The sequence below is a fragment of the Micropterus dolomieu genome, linkage group LG03 (genome assembly GCF_021292245.1).
Source record: "Micropterus dolomieu isolate WLL.071019.BEF.003 ecotype Adirondacks linkage group LG03, ASM2129224v1, whole genome shotgun sequence".
Taxonomy (NCBI): domain Eukaryota; kingdom Metazoa; phylum Chordata; class Actinopteri; order Centrarchiformes; family Centrarchidae; genus Micropterus; species Micropterus dolomieu.
In genome coordinates this window covers 4,856,167-4,873,536 of record NC_060152.1, presented here as the reverse complement: position 1 = coordinate 4,873,536, position 17,370 = coordinate 4,856,167, and the positions used below count along the sequence as shown (strand labels likewise).

The 17,370-nt window shown below is 42.5% G+C and overlaps 1 protein-coding gene across 1 annotated transcript in view; it reads right to left on the bottom strand.

Moving 5' to 3' along the window:
• The window catches only part of ptpn23a (protein tyrosine phosphatase, non-receptor type 23, a), a 22,382-nt gene extending 6,294 nt beyond the window's left edge, over positions 1 to 16,088 (bottom strand). Inside the window, exons 1-19 of the mRNA XM_046045700.1 lie at positions 15,871 to 16,088; positions 13,786 to 13,860; positions 12,277 to 12,404; positions 11,496 to 11,572; positions 11,127 to 11,176; positions 10,912 to 11,043; positions 10,181 to 10,261; positions 9,948 to 10,079; positions 9,760 to 9,807; positions 7,410 to 7,466; positions 7,245 to 7,303; positions 7,080 to 7,159; positions 5,628 to 5,742; positions 5,471 to 5,536; positions 5,137 to 5,282; positions 4,244 to 4,561; positions 3,712 to 3,866; positions 3,226 to 3,557; positions 1,663 to 2,782 (exon numbers count right to left, since the gene is read on the bottom strand). Of these exons, the coding sequence (XP_045901656.1) occupies positions 1,663 to 2,782; positions 3,226 to 3,557; positions 3,712 to 3,866; positions 4,244 to 4,561; positions 5,137 to 5,282; positions 5,471 to 5,536; positions 5,628 to 5,742; positions 7,080 to 7,159; positions 7,245 to 7,303; positions 7,410 to 7,466; positions 9,760 to 9,807; positions 9,948 to 10,079; positions 10,181 to 10,261; positions 10,912 to 11,043; positions 11,127 to 11,176; positions 11,496 to 11,572; positions 12,277 to 12,404; positions 13,786 to 13,860; positions 15,871 to 15,954 (3,255 nt within the window). The 5' untranslated portion in view covers positions 15,955 to 16,088. The remainder of the gene's footprint in view (positions 1 to 1,662; positions 2,783 to 3,225; positions 3,558 to 3,711; positions 3,867 to 4,243; positions 4,562 to 5,136; positions 5,283 to 5,470; positions 5,537 to 5,627; positions 5,743 to 7,079; positions 7,160 to 7,244; positions 7,304 to 7,409; positions 7,467 to 9,759; positions 9,808 to 9,947; positions 10,080 to 10,180; positions 10,262 to 10,911; positions 11,044 to 11,126; positions 11,177 to 11,495; positions 11,573 to 12,276; positions 12,405 to 13,785; positions 13,861 to 15,870) is intronic.
• Between the last annotated feature and the right edge of the window lie 1,282 nt (positions 16,089 to 17,370).

Below are 17,370 nucleotides of genomic sequence, written 5' to 3'. Positions count from 1 at the left end.
AAGTGTTGCAGTAGGAGAGTCCTACCTGAAGAGAGGCTATCGAGTCTTCATGTTACGCCATACGAGAACCACATCCAACATTATTAATCAAACTGGGTAGGACTTGATGAATTTAACGCAAGGATACACATGTGACACCGTCAGGTTTTCAAAATAAGGTGTCTGTACAGGATGGAAATAAGATTAAATGGATTATATTCACAGAAAGTATATGCATCCCTAAACTAAACTCAGTACCTTTTCCAGCTCCTGCTCTGAAACCAGCATGACCACCAGTGAAACCTTCTGCTCATACACCATCAGCCAGAAGTCTGCCGCTGTGCCAGTAAGCGGAGCCTGTGTGGCAATAAGGCGTGGGCAGTATGGTGACAAGTCTTCCACGTAGCTGGCGTTGATGTAGTCATCTTTGCCTGATTGCAGTACCACACGGTTGAGGTCATAGGGCATGACATCCTGGTGGCGGTTCTTCATAGTGTAGCAGCGGGCGATAGCGATAGAGAGTTGGCGGGCGTCCTTCTCCTGCTGATCTTGTAGTTCTTTCCAGCGGGCATCCAGCACAGAAAGGCCACCCTCATTCTCTGAGGGGTGCTCTAGGGAGTCTACCTGGCCTCTATAACGTTCCAGTTCACCGTGAAGACGGGCAACACGCTCTGGAGCTTGATACGGGTCGCCCTGGATCAGGAGAACTCCCTGTGAACTCTTCTTTCGACGCTCCCCATCCTGCGGGTCTGCTTTGGTGGGTTGGAGCACATTGGGGGGGGCCTTGGTGCCTCCAGGTTGGCTCTCAGGGCTCGAAGAGAGGAGGTCATCTGTGCTTGAGTTCTGCCGCTGAAACAGTGATGTGGAGGGAGAGACAGCAGAGGGAGAGGGAAGAGTGGATGGAGCTGTTCCTCCAGGGGCGGGGGCTGGTGTGGGTCTCTGCTGGGTGTTCAGACCCAGAGAGGTAGGACCTGGAGAGGGAGATGGGGAGGGGGAAGGCGAAGGCGAAGGAGGGACTGTGTTGGGTGGCTGAGCCATTGAAGGACCTCCAGGAGAGGGTTGGATCATGTGCTGAGGAGGGGGACCATGTGGGCCCATGGCAGTGGGTTGCTGTGGGGCACTTGGAGGTACATTAGCTCCTGGAGCTGAAGGGTACATAGTAGAGGGCTGTGGATGGGTCATGGGAAGAGGAGCCTGAGGTTGTTGGGAAGCAGCAGGCTGAGGTGCCAGGGGCTGCTGAGGCATCATTGGAGCTCCTCCAGGGTAGCACACTCCCCCAGAATGAGGGGAGGGAGCCTGGGGTTGACTCGGCATCCGCATGGGCTGCTGGGGCATGTTTGGTATGGGAGGCTGTCCAGGGTGGGGGTGATGTTGTTGGGGTAGTGCACTGGGGGGCATCTGTGGCATAGGGCCCCTTGACAAATGGACCTGAGGACCAGGTACCATATGAGGTTGAGAGGCAGGAGGCATCTGTGGCCGCAGATTTTGGTGAATGGGCTGGCTAGTGGGGGGCATGTAGTTCTGTGAAACAGGAGTCATTGGCTGACTTGAGGGGGGCATTTGTGCTCTGGGACCACCTGGAATCTGCATCTGGGGGTGGGGTGGAATCTGCTGGACACTGGGGGGCATTGAGATTTGTTGCTGTTGTGGCAACATGTGTTGGTGAGGGAGTCCAGGGGGCATCTGTTGGTTGGGATGGGGCAGATAGGGATGAGATGCAGGAGGTGCTGGCTGAGAAGACGGGGGTATTTGAGGATGTACAGATTGAGGTGGCATCTGGCCCTGAGGTGGTCTTGGCATGGAGCCTGGCATCATCTGAGGGTGCTGCTGGGGTACATAGCCCTGTGGAGTCTGATAGCCTTGGGGTATCTGAAGCTGTGGTTGATAGCCATTTTGTGGATGTGGCTGTAGCTGACCTGGGAAAGCCTGCTGGTACTGGGGAGGAACACCAGAATGAGGGGGCATATATCCATGCGGGTAGGCTTGCTGGGCCTGGAGAGAAGGGTAAGGGCTCGGAATAGCTCTTGGTCCAGGTTGGTACCCCTGAGGCAGTGGTTGCCCAATGGGCTGAGGGTACTGCTGCGGCTGCTGCTTCTGCTGTTGTGGTTGGGTTGGGCCATGAATGGGCATTCCTGGTGGGGGCATAAACTGGGGGTAAGCACCCATCTGCGGTGGTACAGCGTAGCCAGTTGAGGCTGCAGGTGGGACAGGCTGGTGTGGTGTTTGGGCGTAGCTGGGGATAGGAGCCTGGATGCTATCCACTGTGGTGGTGGAGGGCCGGACTGCGGCGGGGGCTACAGCACCTGGCTGAGGGGCTTGAGGATGGGGTGGCCGATAACCTGACACAGCTGCCTGGGTTGGCAATTGTGCAGGCATCTGTGGAGTCATCTGAGGATGGGGTCCGCGTGGCAGAGGTCCCTGTGCTGCTAGAGCCCCAGAAGTAGGAAACTGAGCTATCCGTGCCAGGAGTTCTGGAGGAGGCAGGTTAGCAGGGAAGCGAGGAATACCAGCAGCTGGAGCAGCAGGCCAAGGCAGAGAGCTGCTGCCACCCAGGTTAACACTAGGGGGGACGAAGGCTTCATGGCCGGGCAGACGAGCTGCAGTGTTGGGGAAGGAAGGAATGTCAGGGGGGAGGCTGCGGAGCTCCTCAGGTAGGTCACCCCCTAAGGCCAAGATGGCTGCACTAAGCTGTGCCAACTCTGGGTCCTCCAGGCTGGAGCAGGCAGAGTCGACATCCGAAGCCTTTGGCTTCAAGGAGGGTTTAGCTGCTGTAGGCCGTGCTGGGGGCTTCTTCTGGGTCTCTCTGAGGAGGAGATAAACAAATGAGAGTAGGAGTACAACATGAAAATCAGGGATTCAAATAAAAGTTTTCACCATTAGCAGAGGGAAGTCAAGAGAAAAAAAAGTCTCTTTTGTTACGAGGCCACATATTTCATTAAATTGCTTGGTCTATCTGGAGGTCAAAGTTGTCAAATGGAAAAATGCTGCCTCCATGTTCTTTGACTTTGTGACAAAGTCAATATCGGAGCAACAATTTATAAAGACACCACGATGCCAGCAAGCTGTCACACAAAGTGGAGGACAGCAACAGGCTGAAAAAACATGAAGGGTCTAACCAAAGCCACAGCTCATCAGCCTCATTGTTATCCCTTGTAACTCAAAATACAGGGTTTTTTGTATTGCAGATTTCAACCACTTCAAACGTATCACTCCTGTTATTAAAGTTTTATTGTTTCATTGTCTTACTTTTCCAAGAGGGGCTTCCTCTCCTCTGCTCTAGTCTGACATACGATCTTCGCCTTCTCCAGCAGACGTGATGCTTTGGCCTCTAGGTCTTCGTAGAACTCCTTCCCCTCCTGTGACTTCTTCATCAGGTCCTCATAGGCTTCATACGAGCCCACAAGTCCCTGAACGGTGGTGTTCCACTGCTGCTCAGTCAGACTCAGGCCCTTTCGAACTGAGGCGTACTGCACGTTGGCCTCAGTCAGGGCCTTCAGGATGTTCTCCTGGGCTGCTAGGTTTTGGTCAATGTACACCTTCACCTGCTCGTACTTCTTCAGCTGCTCCTCAAATATACGCTGGAAGGACACGGGTTAGTTAGAGGTCTCGCATATAACACTTTAAAAAACTCACTACTGACAATGATGTGGCTCATGCTTACACAAACCGGAGTTTTTTAAAGATATTCTGTCCTATACTTCAGCCACAAGTGTACAATGGGCAGCCACATACCTTCATGTCTGCCCTGTCCGTGGTGACGAGGGTGGAGGTGATGTCGTCCTGCTGGATTAGGTCACGGAGCTGTTTTTCCAGCGAGCCTCTCTGTTCCCTCATTTCCTGCACCTTCCCTAAGATCCGCTTCATACACTGAAGCCCTGCTACTTCCTCTGCACACACACACACACACACACTTCATAACATTAGAAGATAATATTCACCATGACTGATACATCTAACACATCTATTCCTCATCTGAAAACCTTATTTATTATTTCATTGATGCTTCTTTGCCTTCCTTTTAATTGGAAACTATGTCAACAAATCGATAATGAAATTAATCGTTAGCCCCGTAATTGTTGCAGGAGCCCTATAATAAATGATGAGAGATCATTGTACTTCAGGTCAAGGAAACATATCAAAACCTGTCAAACTGTCAGACTTTCATATAGCACACATTCATCAAACCTTCACTCAACTTATTTAGGTCACGTTGTGCTAAACCCTTATAATGTACACAAACCCTCACCCTTAAACACACACTCACCTTCGCTGAGCTGGGGCCGAGGCAGGGCTTCTTTCAGACTTTCCAGTGGCCCCCCCAGCAGACGCAGGTTACTGATGTGCAGGTTCATGGCCCGGTGGAGCTCAGTGTTGGTAAAACTGGCTTTCTCATGGGCTTCCATGTACTTCTCCAGGTCCCTGCGGATCTCAGCCAGAGTCTGGGCCTGCGCTGCTGAGTGCACCTCGCCAGCAGCGGGGCCGCCGGCCTCCTGGAGGGCTCGTGCTCCAGCCTCGTCTGCCTCTAGCACATCTCTAATCTCCTTTAGTGAAGACTCCACGTCAGTGAAGACACCTGAGAGCCCTGAAAAAGCAAGGATTATGACAGAGTTATTTACACACAGTAGGATGCCATATAGAATACACAAACAATCAGTATGTCAAAAAGCAAGACTTAGTTCAAAAAGTAAGAATAAGTTCAACCACAGTTTGTGCAAGAAATCATATCTGTTAAATAGTTAAAAGGCTGCAGGAGAAGTTAGGAACTATACTGAAAATTGGTTTTAGGGTTGTGAACATCATAGGGCCTATTCCATCATATATTCTGTGAATTTTATCCTAAAAATTTTTACAAATTCATAGACATGTTGGCATATTACAATTTTAAAACATTAATGGAATAACAAATATAACATTAAATAATTCTCTATACTGTCCATGTTTTTCTTAGATGGCCTGTTTATTAATTTGTTGTAGTTAATTAGGGACAATTATATTCTTGAATCCCAATTTTTTGTTAAGTCAAAATGTTAGTTTATGGACACTGCTAAGCATTACAAGTCAGAGCAACAAAACAATGATAAACAAAACACAGTCACCGTGTGTGTGTGTGTGTGTGTGTCTGTGTGTGTGTGTGTGTGTGTTACTGTTGTCACTCACCCTGCATGGACTGGATGAGGCTCTTGACGGTGTCAGGTCGGACACTGAGAGCAGCACACTTCTCCATCAGGACTGGAGGGATGTGGCTGTACATGTCCAGGTTGTCCACCGACTCCGGCTCCAAGCCCAGCGAGTCCATGAACTGCCTGCAGGAAGAGACAAGAAGCTCATACCAGCACAGGGTCGGGTAAAATAATACAAAATATACAATAAATGTTTTTCTTTCAGTACATTACTATTACTTTTCAGCATCAATATTAAGTTGAGTGTGTTGAAAATATATTTTTATGACATTTATATATTATGGACTCACACACGCTCATGTATTACTCACTCTAGTGTTTCATTCTTGCTCTCAATCTTGAACATGACGTCCCTCAGCAGCTTGGCCTTCTCCTCACTGAAAAAAGAAAAATTTAACCGCATAATGTTGATGAGAGGCTGACTAAACATGCTTTAACATGAACTTAGCCTCCACTGAAGGTGCCTACCTGTATAGCGAAGAGGCTTCATGGGCAGCCATTGGCACCAACTTGGCAAACAGGTCTGGTCCAGTAACACTGGGGTCTGTGGGGTTGACTGGTAGAGCTTTCACCAGTGGAGCACCTAGAAGGGCACAAAGCAGCTGTTTTTACTGCCACAATAACACATAAGCTCAGGAGTTCAAAATCAATAGCACAAGCCAAGGATTCATTGGTTCCAGGTTGTCAAATGTGAATATTTGCTCGCTTCTTAGTCATCTGTTATATTATGCTGAGTTTTGGGCGGATTTTGGCTATTAGCAAAACAAGTAATTTGATAATGCCGACTTTGTCAGCATTTGTCACTATTATCAGAAATCAATGATGAAAATAATTATAAGTTGCAGGCAGCACTTCTTCTAAGATAGATAATCAAATTCTAACCAGATATTTAAAAACATCTAATTATTTAAAAATCAATTATTTTAACTAATATGATGGCACACACACTCTCAAAAAGGACCAAATCCAGAATTAAATACAACCACATTTTAAAACTAAAGTGATAAACTCAACAATTTGAGCTGGCAGTTTTAAATATATACATGAATGTGGCTGCAATTCGATGAAGCAGATGAACCTGCTGTCATTATAAACTCTGGCACAACTATTTTTTTCTCACACAGTGAAAAATACACAACTCATAAATCACTCTGCCTATATATACACATTCTACAAAATACATCTACATTCAGGGTATTTCTTATACGAGAACTACAAGACATCCCACCTCCAGCTCTCACTGACTCTATGACCATCTATCTGCATGTGTGACTGAACAGCGACTTTAAAGCCAGTGTGTTTTGGTTTCCACTGTTAAAAATGTAAGGAAATTAAGTAGTTAAAAATATTTAAACCCACTTTATCAAATACAAACACAATTATTTCTTACATTCATTTTTAAATGCTTCAAAACAGGAGGAGATCTAAATTTGTGTAAATACTATCTTCTAGCAGAATTTTTGGTCATGTTCTCAGTTTCTAACATGGCATAACCATGTCATGTGACATGCTTCAAGTAACAACAAATTTTACAGGGACCATTACTGGGAGAATTGCAGATAAACATTTAAAATCCAGGAATTCACATCAACTACAAGGAGGAACCAAGTGAACTATAAATGAAAACAAAAGCTGATCTTATATTGGATTTTAAACAACTTGCTTATTCACTGTGTAAATTAACACACTGTTTATGTTGTACTTGATTTAATGTTGAACAGGACCCCTTTATTTTGTCATTTTCTTCAATAATATAATTATTAGAACTCATTAGATCATTATTTGTAAAAAGTGTTTGCTTGAGCCAGTGGAAGGCACAGTACACATGCACATGTGTGCACGTAATCAAGGTGGTACCGGTTCCACCTCATTTTGAAGAGAATGCAGGATACCAAGCATACTAAAGATTCTTCCTGTTACCTTTGACTGAGGCCAGAGTTTCCAGAGAAGGAACCGTCTCGTGGTAGATGAAGTCGTTGTCCTTTTTAGCTGAATTAAATCTGTGGATGAAAGTTCAAAGAAAAGTAAGATACCACTGAAACTACACGAGAATATCAAAATTGTGAGAAAAGACTTATTGCTCACTTTCCCCCGATAACATCCATGGTGAATCTCAAGGCCTCTTGCACACTGTCAGGTTGACCCTGGTTGTACCAAGACAAGACAAGAGTTTAGTTTTGTAAAAACAATTGGAACACACACCCAGACAGTTTCTTATTATTTGCTGCTGGGAAGTATGTGCGATCCTACCTTGGCCAGCTTGATGGCTTCACTGAGTTTATCCAAGGAGCTCTGCAGGTACGCCAACTGTTGGAATCAGAAAATTTAAGTAAGCAACAGAACAAATGCTAGGGAGTGGAAATCTGGACTAAGATAGAAAAGGAAAAGTGAAGTGTAATGTATATAAGTCAGCTATAAGAAAAATCTGACTGACTGTTAATCATTATATGCAGTAACTTTCAATAATTGTGAAACAGAGTTAGTCACTTAAAGAGGTGGTATTATGCTCATTTTCAGGTTCAAAATCTTATTTAGGGTTTGTACCAGTATAGGTTTACATGGTTTCATTTTACAAAAAAACACCATATATTTTGTCATACATATTGCCGCAGCTCCTCTTTTCACCCTTTGTGTTGAACTTTGTCCTTTTAACTATAGAGTAATGCATCTTGCCTCTACAAGATCTTTGTTGGGAGTTGCACATGCGCAGTTCCTAGGTAAGGACTACTAGCCAATCAGAAGCAGAATAGGGCGGGTCCAGTGTTGTGCTGAAAAGTGATCGTCCGACAAAAACTGATTGCCATCCATTGGAGCGCGCTCACTATATTAAAGCTGTATCGCCCAGTCTCTTCAATCACTTTCTGGCAAGTGAAATAAAGCATTTTATGAGTTGTATTGGCCATTTAAAGGTATTATAAGAGGTCAAAAGTACTAGGTGAGTTATGATCTGTCAACTATAACTCTTCTGAATGAAATCAACTAATTGCAGGGTAGAAATAACCTTTCAGTCATTAAGAAGAGGCCTCAATCACTTTATGGCAAGTGAAATACTGCATTTTATGAGCTGTATTGGCCATTTAAAGGTATTTTAACAGGACTGGATTGGTTGGTACACAGCAAGTACAATAATGCAGAGGATATTAAACATAGGCCTACCAAACACATAATCCATTGGCAGACATAAAGTGATGTTTATTTGCACGTTATGTCTGTTTGATCCTGTTAAAAGCAGCTGTAATCGTAAAGAGACGGGGCGATACAGCTTTAACATGCTGTGCGTGCTCCCACGGACGGCAATCACTTTTCGGTGGACGATCACTTTTCGGACCGACACCTGTCAACATGGCTTCGTTTCAGCTGTACATCCCCTTACCAGCTTAGCAATATGAACTGGAGAAAACGTTTCAGAGTGGTGAGTTATACATTTGTAACAAATGTCTCTTTAATCCATAAAGTTTTAATTGAGCTCTGTCTCTACATCACAGTAACAACTTTATGTCCACTGACTGCCTGGAGGGTAGCTAGTATTTGGAAGGGAGAGGAGAGGTGTGCTGCAGCTCAGTGTTTTTCCACCGTTTTTTTTTGAGGGCGTGCCGGACTAGCTGTTGGGTGAGCATTATGATGCGCATTTTGATGCGACGTCACAGGGATCAAAGGGAAAAAAGCTGGACTACAAACGAGCTGTTTTCAGGCAGTTCAGAGCAGAGCTTTCTGTGGGAGATGGGAACTCCCTTTGGGCTGGACTTTGGGCTTTTTCAAAAAAGGTGGATAACTTAATAAAGGAGAGGGAAAAAGCCAAAAAGCATAATATGACCTCTTTAAAATCTTGGAATAAATATTTGTCAGTAACCACTAGCATATGCTGTTCGCAAGTTGAGCACACAAAAGGTTGATGATCCCCATAAATGTTGACCTGAAAAGACCTGAATACTTAAAAGTACTGACATTCCCATCAGCCTCAGCTGTACTTTGTTTTTAATGCCAATGTCAGCAAGCTTAATTAATATGGTAAACATAATAAGTAGGTAGGTTATATAATGAAATTGAGCTTTGTTACTCCCTTCTGCTACATACATAATAAACATTACACCTGTTAAACATCAGCATGTTGTCATTGTAAGCATGTTAGCATGCTGATGTTAGCATTTAGCTCAAAGAACTAAGTGCATGCATGGCTGTAGACTCCTTAGTTTTGTTTTTTGGTTAGTGCAGCAACATGTTTTACTGATGATCATAATATTGATTTACAGGCAGAGTAAATAAGTGTTTAATCTCGATGGATTTTAGGAAAGCCCTATTCATGGCATTTCTTTTAGTAGCAGCAAGGTAATTCTGCCAACAAGCAGCATAAACAAATGGTTGGATAAACCAGATTTTAAATGGGCAAGCTTTCTTTCACTTTTTTGAGAAATTGTGAGAATTAGATTTTTTACATATTGCAAGGAAAGGTTGAATAAGCAATAATCCTTCAAAATTCCCAGAGACATTTCTGTCTGGAACCATACAGTGACAAACAGTAAAAAATAAAAAAACAGATCAAATCCACAGCACCCTGACATTTGATCAAGAAAAAAAACGTATGTGTGAAATGTGTTCCTACCCGCTCTCCATACTTCTGCTGCTCCTCGGCCTGTTTTCCCATATGAAGCTGTTAAGAGAGAAAAAAATCTCACAAATGGGAGTGTATGTGTGTGTGCATCTAATCACATGCCAAAACACACAGACATGTTCATACACGCACTGATTGCTACATACAAAAACACTCTCATGCTCTCCCATTTGACTCACATGTGCGATAGCAGCAAAGTAGTAGATCTTCATCTGAACCAGTTTCTTCCAGTCTTTCTGAATCTTTCCCAGCATAGACGCCGTCTCTGAGTTCTCCAGAGCCCTGCAAGCCTCTTTATAGTAATCCACCACCTGCAGCACCACAGCCACAGTTATTTATCTCTAAAATTTTAATTATTAATTGATATAAAATTAAACTGAATTAATATTTAATGGTAAAAAAAAATATCAACCTGAGCGCTGATGCGAGCAACCAGAAAACTCTTCCTGTTGTCCAACATGGACTTCTCCAGAAGACACTCCTGAGCCTGGCCCTGGGAGGCAAACACAGATTGATGAGGCATTTTTTATAGGTGTGTGTGTTTGTGTGTGTGTAAAGCCTAGTTCATACTACACGATTTTAAGCCCGATTTGCCGGTCGGGGTAAACCAGCGATTATGTGTGAACTACTCAACGACGCATCGCTGACACATCGCCAACACCAGCCAGATATCTAGCATGCCAAATATCTGGAGTCGGCAGACTCGACATCCACATCCAGCCAATGAGAGCAGGCAGTTGGTGGAACAGGCAGCTACTTTTTCCACCGCAAAACCCTTTTTACTCCCCTCCAGCTCTCTTTGCAGCTCAGACAATCCCTGCTACTGCGTGTGCTAATCCATTCTTTTACCCATATTCTTTGTCTTTATAATAACAAACAAACAACAGCTGTTTCGTGTGCAGGTTTGCATCATTTCCCGCTTCCCATTTCACGTGTTTTCTAAACAAAACGTGGTTTGGAGACCAGCGTCAGGTGACACAGCCGCTGTCATCTCACATAGTGTGTGACCCCCTGTCACTGATCAGTCACGTAGTGTGAACGACTTCAAGACTCCCGTCACAAGATAAGTAAGTTGTGTAGTCTGAACAGCACGGTGATCTGCCGACACTGAAAGTCGTGTAGTCTGCACGAGCCTTAACCTACCAGCATAAGGTTGATGTTGAGATTAAGGATCTGGTGACTCATATCCACGCTGAAGTTGTGGCTGAAATGGTCTCTCAGGTAGGAGAAAGCACCCGCCGAGCACTGGAAGTGCGTACACGACACCTTCATCCCCTGGGCAGAGAGCAGAGAGTTAGTGGGACTGTGTGTGCATAAATGTTTTTTGCATGTTTGGTTTGTGTGTCCTTGTGTCTTACCTCCTCGGATACCCTGTTATCCATGGCTCCCAACATAGAGTGCAAGGCCCCTACAGAAAATCCAGACGCATTCATAAGAGGCCAAACCTCCAGCAACACTTATCATATAAAGAAAGCCTTTATTGTCAGTTTACCTCAAATATAATCTCAGTGTTAATGTCTAATCAGTGTCTAATTAGGGACTGTTAATATAAAAGTTGGGATTTAGCTGTGTTGGGTTGCCACAATAAATGTGAAACCTATGTCTCAAAAAATATAATAAGATATATAGAAAGAAAGTATTCTGCAAAGTCAACTCAGCAGGTTTAGCCACTTTTTGTTTTGTTTTTTAAAGTAAGACTATACATTGCTCTACATGACTCAACTCACCAAGATTGTAGAGAATGCAGGCTTGCTCATAGCTGATGTCATCATGAGTGACTGTTTTTCCAGAGAAGATCTCAGTCCTGCACACAAACAAATTTGAAAAGGGGTAAACAATTAACAGTTAAGTTTGTATAAAGACGTATATTGTTCATGATTTTGTAAAAAAGTATCATTTATAATGAGAGATCCATTTTAAATAATTGTGCAGCTACAAAATGAGACAATGTTACAAGCGTTCTTACAAATCATGTCCTCAAAATACAAAATCACATAAATTTAATGTTTAAAGTGAAACAAATGTGAACTTCATTAAACATCATGCTGCTGCAGTAAAGCAGGAAGTTAATTCACATTACAGCAGAACAATATGACTAGAAGGTTACTATCAGCAAAAAAACATACAGTATCAGTCTAACCTCATTCTGTACAAGGATTTGGGAAACGAGGCGGAAGACCTCATCACATAATCCAATCTTCTAAAACAAAACCACAAATTAAAAACTACTCTGACACAGTTTTAACAAAGAGCGACCATTAGATATTTCCCTGGAGTAAATGTTCCTGTTATTTTGTCCACTCCTGTACATGAAGATCAAGGCAGTGAGTTGACATTTTATCCAGAGCAACTGCAGCAAGTGACACTAAATCAAGACCTTCAGACCACTGCTGTTGGTGCTGGTATGCGTGAATACTCAATACTGCTGCCATTCATTTGTGTGTGTGTGTGTGTGTGTGTGTGTGTGTGTGTGTGTGTGTGTGTGTGTGTGTGTGTGTGTGTTACTACCATGAGATGGGTACGGCAGCCTCCTGGCCTGTTCCCATGGGTACCCTGCTCTGGACGTAATGCAGCTGGCCAAAGTACTTCCTCAGAGTGCTGCATCCCTCGAAGTCTCTCGTCACATTTACTGCACTCTGTGAAACAGACACACGTACTGTGTTGCTTTTCTGTTTGATAAGCTGTTCTTCACTGCAGCTACAGAATCACTACTTCTGTAAACACAGTGACCTAACTCAGCTGTACATCATATAATCCCTGCTTTAAAGTGACAGCTTTTACTGTTTTAACAACAACTTGATGACATTTCATCAAAAGCTCATTTTAGGTGTCATTTGGACTTGAATCCTGACTTGGGATCAGATCAGGGATGGCTGTGCAACCTGACCCACAAACACCAGTATTGAGTTGAAAACTTACTCAGTGGTTAGATTGAGCGTTTCACTCAACTCATCTGCCATTAGAATTTCCCTCAGGATATAAAGAGTGGAGAAAAAAACCCGCACACACAATTACATTGTCATCACTGATGAGCTCAACGCCATCTTACTTCAGGGTGGGGACTGTGGTTGTAAAATACTGAATGCACCTTTTCCTTCACCTTCAGTGGATGGGGCAGGAGGTGTGGCGCTGAAGTTAATAATTTGCAGGTATGACAGAGAGATAGATGTATTTTGCCCCACAAAGGACGAATAGCTCGGTGTGAATCCAACGACCCAACCAAATCCTCCAGAAGGCTCTAAACAGTATATTTAGGCTTCTGCATCGTCTCACCTACCAATTTCTCTAAATATCAAGTACTGGAGAGAAGTTCTCATAATGTTTTTGTCCTTTTGACATTTATCTCTGAGACCATCAATGCCTAACATTACAAAGCTCATAATTATGGTACGTTTGATACATCTTACTCTTAAGACGGTTTTATGTATTAAAACATTCACTGGCCATTGGCTGGTGGACAAAAAAAAATCGTTTTTCACCTTGTTGAGACAACCTTCTTATACAGTATTTGGGTTGTTATTTTTGCAACACCAGCCACTTATGGGCAACCGGCACCTGCTGCGTTTTATAAACATTAAAACACTTTGTTTGTGGGTTGACACAGAACTTTTCAGGATAAACCACTGCCCACCACAGAAATTGAGATCCTTGTATCCTGAGTTTCAAAGTTGTCACCACTGCCCTCATTCTGACTTTGCCTCAACATAGCTAAATTAACTTCTGACTGTAAAATAAAAAGCATTTTAATAATTATGATATATTTCCTATTGTATTTTTTTACTTTGGGTGGCTATACATGGGAATTAACGGAATCTGGAACCAGGGACCTTTTTTTATTTTTTACTTGTCCTGTGTATTAAAGTTGTACATCTAATTAAACAGGAGCTGATGGTATACAGTGGATTAAGTTGCACAGCAACAGCTTTAAAGGGAACCAATGTAATGACAGACAGGTCTGAGCAACACAGATCTGAAAAAAAATAATACTGCTGTGCCTGGAGATGTTTCACAGAGTACCTGCCGCAGTGTCTCCAGTTTCTTCAGCTGTTCATTGTAGTTGTCTGGATTCTCTCCATAATTCTTCAAAATGAACTAGACGAGAAGAGACAGTAAGAACAACTCGGTAAGCGTGGCACATTTAAAAAAGCAGGCTACTTCTGTGCTTAATTATCATGTAAAAAGGGCTCGTAAGGTTTAAAAAACAGACTAGAAATATATGTCTTCTAGGGCTTCGGCTTTAACAGCAGAATCACAGTTAACATTAATTGACAAGTTTTCACTTCAAGTGTCTTTAAGCTGTTGTTTGTAGCCTAATTAACGAATAGGCTAGTATTTGGCTATGAGCAAGAGCCAAGAGTTTAAACTCTCGTGTAAGCTCTGGAACTCTACCATCATGCTTTGCCAAGACTTCCCCCAGCCCTATGAGCCACTGTAATAAGCAGCAAGCTACTTAATGTCAGGTCAAAAGGTAAACTACACATACTCATTCTTTTACCGATGTTTCTGTAATATAATCATGGAAGCAGGAAATCCGCAGGGCTTCTGGAAAGATGCACAATGACACAGCAGCCAGACAGGCAGGCATTCTCCTGATTTCCACAAACCAAATATGTGGTATTCTGCCTATTGTCCATGATAAACAAATGTAATTGTAGCTAATTTAGATAAAGTCTTAAATGATACTCTGAGCCATACTAGTTTGCCAATAAGTGACACAACATTACCCTCTCATATTATAGCTTGACTTCATCCAGCATTTAAAATGAAAAACATACTACCACCATCCAATACTAACTGTGGTATTAAAGGTTAAGCATAATATTGAGGTTAGGAGTCACTTAAAGACATTTGCATTTTTTATATATTTATTTTAAGTACTGCTCTGGAAATTTTTCACACAGCTTTCTGAATAAAGGTCTTGATGTGGGAAGTCTATTGCAAAATATCTCACAGGAGTATCACAGAGAGGAATTACAGTAACCCACAAGGGGTAAAGGTCTGTTACTTTATTATCTGCATAAGGAAGGTGTGGGAAAATGGGTCACCAGATAAAGAGCAAGTAAAAAAGCATTTCAATGATTGCCAATTTCTCTCTTGTAAACATCAAAAGGGAGAAAAGGCAATGTGCAATGTGTGAGCTTGGAAGTAAGAAGTGATTTAAAGTTTTGTAACCTAAATTACAACAGAAATCAGTGGGCCTCTAAATGTGCATTATGCATAGCTGTGTTGGAAAGTTGTGAAATTAGGCAGTCCAACTGTGAAGCCTCTTTTTGATATTACACTTTATCTGACCTGACCATGCATCAGGTTGTTATGTCATTATAATATGAAAACAAAGCTTTTACACTATGACAAAATTTGTAACATCTAAAACATCCACATCTTCTCTTGTAACTTTATTATGTTCCTTGTATTTACTGTTTATTTCTGATATTCCTATCTGGCATTTTATATGGTTGTACTGCAAAACAGGAAACTTACCATACCAGCTTTTACTGTTTTGGGTCAGAAAGGTATTTAACAGGTGTCACTTAGTGAGTGCTTCTGCTTTTTCTTGTGGATGCAACTCCACAGTGATATGCAGTTAAAATACATAGTAACTACACATTCTTAATGACTAGACGGGCTGTTTGTGCGTTAGGTCTTCCGCTCTCTGGCAAAGTCAGGTACATGTGACAATGAGATCAGTGTTTATTATTTTCACGTAGGAAGTCTGACTGGGCCGTGAGGAGCCAGCCTCGTTGTTTTAGCAAAGGGTTTCCCTCTGCCGTTACCTCGTCAAATTGTTTGCTTTTTGGAAATTAGCCATTTACCTGAGGGCTAATTATGAACTTCGACTTGAGCTGCTAGCTTATTATTAGCTAACATGGGGCTAACGTTAGCAAACAAAAGGCGGTGGTCAGGGGGACTTGCCAGGATCAGACCTTAGCTAGCTGGCCAGCACCCTCGTTCTGGAAAATTCTCCAATCCCCACCGACAGCTAACTGTTAGTTTGAACTTTGGCTAACGTTAGCGTCTTGGTTGGGTTATGCAGTCGTCCATAATCTTTGTTTGGTTGACTTTCGACCTCAGCCCTGTTGCTCTATTCCACACCCAGCTCACCTGCCTGACGGACGGGCTAAACTGGAACTCCCCAGCCTCCTTCAGATCCAGCCAGATCATCGGCATCCGGGGGACCGCCTCCATCGCGGCCGTCTCTACACGGGACTGTCAGCCGTTACGATGTTAAAATCACGTCGGTAGTTCTGTGGACGTTAACGGTTTCCTAAACGATAGCTTTCTCCCAAACAACTGTGTCATGTATCCATTTACACTTCAACCGGAAGCTGGAAGCGCACGTGACGTAATCTGTTAATAAATGGCGCGTGGGTTTGTGGGAAATGTAGTAAAAACCTTTTCCCCCTATCTGATATGAACCTGCGTGGTTGCATCAATAATAATAATAATATTTAATACCATATTACAAAGTGCTGTCACAAGACAATAAAACACATAAAATAGATAACAAGAAACACAATAAAAGCAGGAAGAAACTTAAGAAATTGAAATAATAATAGTTAATAGAAAAATTGATTAAATAAATCAGAATCAGCTTTATTGCCAGGTATATGTTCACATACGAGGAATTTGACTCAGGATTGTACATTGCTCATGATGTGCTTACTTGTACAAAAATACCATAACACAATAATAAAATAATAATAAAATAAAATCAGACACAAACTACAGTATAGACAACACTAATATACACACTATGAACAAAACAATATAGACATATTGACAAATAGTGCAGTGATCAGATGATGGTGTTGAACGCCGAGCTGAAGTCCACGAAAAGGATCCTTGCATATGTCCCTGGAGAGTCGAGGTGTTGCAGGATGTGATGCAGACCCAAGTTGACAGCATCATCCACTGACCTGTTAGCCCTGTAGGCAAACAAAAATCTCCTATGAAAGTATGTTTTAAGAAGGGACTCAGCCGCCCTAAATGCTCTGTCTCCTTTAGTTTTCATTTGAGACTCTGGAACAGACAAAAGACCTCTGCCCAAGGATCTCAAGGTATGTGCTAGTGTGTATAGGCCAAAAAGGGCAGAGATATAACAGGGAGACAGGCCATGAAGAGCTAAAAAATAATCAATAAAATTTTAAAGTCTATTCTAAAACATGGGAACCAGTGTAATGAAGCTAAGACAGGGGTGATGTGATCATAATACTTTGTTTTTATAGTTTTTATAACCTCTCTGTTCTATTGTAGGCCTAAAAGTTCCACTGATATGACACTGTATTAAGAGTAGCTTAATAGATTGGGACCATAATTATGCCATTTCTTGACAACACATGTATAAACATATCACTGAATAATTTTTATTAAACACTTACAGCCAACATGTTTAATGAATAAAGATAATATTTTCCAAAAAGCTGGAATAAAGAATAAATGCAAAATGGGAAAATTCGGGATGCGCAGACGTTTAAAGGGACAAGTTCACTAAAAATAACAAAGCTAAAACCGGATTTTACCCTCAAAATAAAAGCATCAAGTTATTGATTCACCATACGTCATCTTTTGTCATTTATTTTGGAGGGTCCAGCCGAAAACATC